General features: G+C 35.4%; 1 protein-coding gene across 1 annotated transcript in view; it reads right to left on the reverse strand.

Annotated features, from left to right (window-relative positions):
* Nucleotides 1-1,950: 1,950 nt before the first annotated feature.
* Nucleotides 1,951-5,204, reverse strand: part of SLC30A5 (solute carrier family 30 (zinc transporter), member 5) — a 44,877-nt gene continuing 41,623 nt past the window's right edge. Inside the window, 2 exon segments of the mRNA XM_011959369.1 lie at nucleotides 1,951-2,763; nucleotides 4,073-4,201. Coding sequence (XP_011814759.1) covers nucleotides 2,593-2,763; nucleotides 4,073-4,201 — 300 coding nt within the window. The 3' untranslated portion in view covers nucleotides 1,951-2,592.

Below are 5,204 nucleotides of genomic sequence, written 5' to 3' on the forward strand. Positions count from 1 at the left end.
GTGGCTCACGCCTACAATCCTAATACTTTGGGAAGAAGAGGTGGGAGGATCACTTGAGCTGAGGAGTTCCGAGACTTGCAAGGGCAACATGTTGCAACCCTGTCTCTACAAACAAATAATAAATTAGATGGGCGTGGTAGTGTGCACCTGCAGTCCTACCTACTGGAGAGGCTGAGGTGGGAGGATTGCTTGAGCCCAGGAGTTCAAGGCTGCAGTGAGCTATGATCATGTCATTGAACTCCGGCCTGGGCAACAGAGTGAGACCTTGTCTCTGAAAAAAAAAAAAATCCAAACTCCCCTCCCTCAAAACAGGCTTCTATTTTGGGTATTATTTTTAACTTATTTCTACATTAAACATCTAATTAATCTCTTGAGATGCTGATTTATAGAAAAAAAGAGACAAGTTAATGATGGCTACCTTTGAAGTCAGGCTTAAAATAGTAACAATTCTTTGACTTTATTTAGCCTTTTTCAACTTCCAGTGCATTTCCACATACATTATACTTTTTGTTCCCAAATCCTGTGCGGTAGATTTGAGCAGGTTTTATTTAGTTTATGTATGAGGAAAAAAAAAAAAAAAAAGATAGAGAGGCTGATTTGCCTAAAGTTGTATGAATTTTTTTTTTTTTTTAAGATCTTGCTGTGTCACCCAGGTTAGAGAGCAGTGGTGCCATCATGACTCATTGCAGCCTTGGCCTCCTAGGCTCAAGCAATCCTCCTGCCTCAGCCTCCCAAGAGGTGTGTGCCACCATGTCCCAGCTAATTTTAAAAAACTTTTGTAGAGATGGAATCTTGCTATGTTGCTCAGGCTGTTCTCAAACTCCTGGGCTCAAGCTATCCTTTCCCTTTAGCCTCCCAAAGTGCCATGATTTCAGGCATGAGACACTGCACCTGGCCTAGTTGCATGATTTGCATGAGCTGAAACACAGTACCCTGGTGCTTTCAGTATTAGAGTTTCCATACTTTCTAATTGTACCTCCCTAACCTTCAGCCCCTGCTCTCTCTCTCACTCTAATATCTCACAATCAATTATTTTTTTGCTGTTTATATATCTTCTAAGGGAAATGACAATTTTAACTTTGGTGTAATATTTATTGCACCTATCTACTTAAATTTTTTTTAATGTACAAAAATTGCATGAAAACATCAATATGCAATTATTTTCCCACCACTCAAAAATTTTAATATGTATCGAAGATTTTGGCAAAAAAATATGCAAAAGACAAAGAATATAAAAATAACTTACAACAAATTTCTAAAATCCCTCATATATTAAAATTGGTAAGACAAAAATATGATTTATAATACATGTTTGCCATTGTGTTATATATAAGAAAATAGTACTCATACTAAATTCAACCTACTTATCAAAATCCTTAATATAAGAATGAAAATATTCAGATGGTTATAAATAGACAGGTATTAAAAAGTTTCTTTTGGACAACATTCTTTGGTGCTGCTAAAACTGCATGTTATTATCTATCGTCAAGTCTTTTCAGACTTTACTACATATCTAGTTACAACTGGAAATGAAAAAAATATAAATTGGATATGACTATAGAAAGTAGTTATAGGGTATTTTGATTTCATGGTGCTCAAATGTTTATGGACAAGTTTTACTTATTAAATTTTGAAATAACTACCTATTCTTTGGTATTTCTTATATATGTTCCAGAAATTAGAAAAAAGTTACCTCCATAGGCAGAGAATTCAACTGTGAGTTGACAATTATTTACAATTGTCTTAACTGGCTGTTTCACAACATTATGGAGCTAAGAAAGGATGAAAGCTTACCACTGCTTGGATACCAGCTTGATAAGCAGCTTGGAATGTCAAATATATAATAAGAAATGAAATATTCTACTTTAAAGGAACATGGTAAGTAAATGAATAACATGGACACAACTTAGTATACGTTCTTTAACCTAATAAATTATTCATTTGCAAATATTACCAAAAGTAAAAAAAATTTATTTTATAGAGTGGTTGGTTTTTGTAATACATCAAAAACTGTGATGTTATACACTTCCCTATTCTCATTGCTTATCTCATATCAGTGGTTGAAGTTTCTCCCAAATAATTTAGTTTACATTTAAAGTGGCAATACAGATTTTACTTAATGGACTTAAAATTAGAAACCAGTTTTATATACAGAAAATCCATAAATATAGAACTTTTATTCCTATTTTATCCTTAGTCTATGCAAAAAATGGATTAAAAATTTTTCATTTGGGTCTTTGTAATAAACATGTAAATACATATTTACAATGGAGATGCTTCCTGATAGAAAGTAAACAGAAGTAATTTTGGTCTTCACTAGAGTCCATCATATCTATTTTTTAAGATGATGTAATACATCATGTTTACTCAAAATTTGATTCCTTTTATACACATAATTTAAATAATTACTCCACTTGTACCATAATGCTTCATTCTGTATTTAAATTTTCTTTAAGAAAGATTCCTTGATCCAGCAGTAGGGAACTCTGTTTCTGTACAGTTAATGTGAAATTTTATCCTTCTGGCAATGTCACAAATACTGAGTCATTTAATCTTCATTGTTCATACTCCAGGGGTAATTCTTGACTTATCTCACATGATGTAAGTACCATCTTTGCAGTATTTCATGGACTCCATTTGTTTTGTCATAGCCAGAACATCATGAAATCCAGTACTTAGGCCAGACATATGTTGAAAGTATGCCTCCTTTTCCACTTGAATTGTTAAATTGTTTACTCCAGCATCTTTAAGTATTCCTGTAACCTGTTATAAAAATCCAGACATTCCAAAGCATTTAGAGTAATGCATTTAGTACACATGTCTTAATATGCTGTATTTGTTGATACGGGTTGAGTATCTTTAATCTGAAAATACGAAATCTGAGATGCTCTAAAATCTGAAACTTTTTGAGTGCCAAGATGGTGCTAAAAGGAAATGCTCATTGGAGCATTTTGGATTTGGATTTTCAGATGAGGGATGCTCAACTGGTAAGTGTAAGGCGAGTATTAAAAAAAAAATCCCAAATTGAAAACACTTCTGGTTCCAAGCATTTTAGATAACGAATATTAAACCTGTGTCACATTTTTAAAATAGTTACAGGCCGGGCACAGTGGCTCAGCAAAGCTGAGGCAGGAGGATCGCTTGAGCCCAGGAGTTTGAGACCAGCCTGGGCAACACAGTGAGATCTTGTCTCTAAAATGAATGAGTAAACAAACAAACAAACAGTTACAGTAGTCCAAGATAAATCTTCAAAGTAATGTTCATCATTTAGTTAGTTAAAATATTAAGACTCTTTTAGGTCAGTAAATTACTGATTTGACATTCACAGTAGAAAAGGAAAACAGCCATTGTTTCCAATTTGGCACATCTAGAATAGGGCTTTTAGTAACTGTTCTGACCTCTATCTCCAAACATAGCATATACCCTGCGAAATTGATTATTACTAATTTAGGAGTATATTTATAATAACTTATTTTTTGATAATCTACTGGGAACCAAGATGAACCAAATTCATAAATGAATTTTTTTACATTAACTAAAGCTTATCCTCTAAACACAAAACTTCATTTATTTTAACAATTTTTAGATATAAAACAAATCTAGACGTAAAAAGTAAGTGATATTATCGTTACAGAGTTGGAAGATTAGGCCGGGAATGATGGTTTGCCTGTAAACCCAGCACTTTGGGAGGTGGAGGCGGGCGGATCACCTGAGGTCAGGAGTTTGAGACTAGACTGGCCAACATGGTGAAACCCCGTCTCTACCAATACAGAAAAAAAAAAAAAAAAAAAAGGGGGGCATGGTGACGGGTGCCTATAATCCTAGCAACTTGGGAGGCTGAGATAGGGAGAACTGCTTGAACCTAGGAGGTGGAGGTTGCAGTGGGCCGAAATCATGCCACTGCACTCCAGCCTGGGCAACACAGTGAGACCCTGTCTCAAAAAAAAAAAAAGAGTTGGATGATTGATATTTTTGAATAGTAAATGACTACTGAGCCATATAACTTATGAGGTGTAAAATTTGGGGTATGAATTACCTCAATTGAAATTACTTTAAAAACAAAATATTTTACCTGCTGTACTATTCTTTGTTCTAGCACATCAGATGTCACCTGTATATGAATCGTTCCTGCCACAATACTAGCAGAATGACGCCAAAAATGAGGGTCTCGGTATGATATTAATCCTTCAATTTTCTGTATCTGTCAAATAAAAGAGGTGATGTAAACGGTCATACAGGCTACTTTACACAACACAATGGAGATGCTTTCTGACAGAAAGTAAACACACAAGTTCCTTGGTCCAGGATCACTATTAAGCTCATTAAAAAAACAAAACAAAACAAACAAAAAACCAGCCATGATGAGGAGAAGCCAGAAGCAGGAAGGAATAGGAGAGGGGAAATTAGCTTAAAGTAAAGGTGCCTAAAATATTCTGATCTATTTCTGGAGGCTACAGATGTGTGGGGGAAAAAGATATCTCACCTAGGAATGATGCTAGTATAGCAGCTCTGAGTTAGAAGGCAAATGGGTCTTACAGGTATCTTTATTTTGTTTGTTTTTGTTTTTTTTTGAGACGGAGTCTTGCTCTGTCGCCAGGCTGGAGTGCAGTGGCACCATCTCGGCTCACTGCAACCTCTGCCTCCCAGGTTCAAGCAGTTCTCCTGCCTCAGCCTCCCAAGTAGCTAGGACTATAGGCACAAGCCACCACGTCTGGCTAATTTTTTTTTTTTTTGTATTTTAGTAGAGATGGGGTTTCACCATGTTGCCCAGGCTGGTCTCGAACTCGTGAGTTCAGGCAATCTGCCCACCTAGGCCTCTCAAAGTGCTAAGATTATAGGCGTGAGCCACCGTGACCAGCTATTACAGCTATCTTTATACCTAAAATGGGCTCTTATTAACAGCAGTACCCTTATTTTCACTGATACAGCACAACTCTGCCTATTCTAACCATTACCTAGACACATTCAATGAACTACAAGGTCTCATTTACACAGATACATTCATATGCACATTATTTGTTATAGAGAGATAACATGTTCAAAAGATATCCTCAATGTACAACAGAGGATTGGTTAAATAAATTATTGACTACCCATATAATGTAATACTGCAGTCATTAACGATGTATTAGAATACTAATCAACATGACATTATTAAGTGGGAAGAAAATTTATAAAACACTACATAAGCTTTTTTTTTTTTT

The sequence above is a fragment of the Colobus angolensis genome, unplaced genomic scaffold, assembly GCF_000951035.1.
Source record: "Colobus angolensis palliatus isolate OR3802 unplaced genomic scaffold, Cang.pa_1.0 Scaffold49, whole genome shotgun sequence".
Taxonomy (NCBI): Eukaryota; Metazoa; Chordata; class Mammalia; order Primates; family Cercopithecidae; genus Colobus; species Colobus angolensis.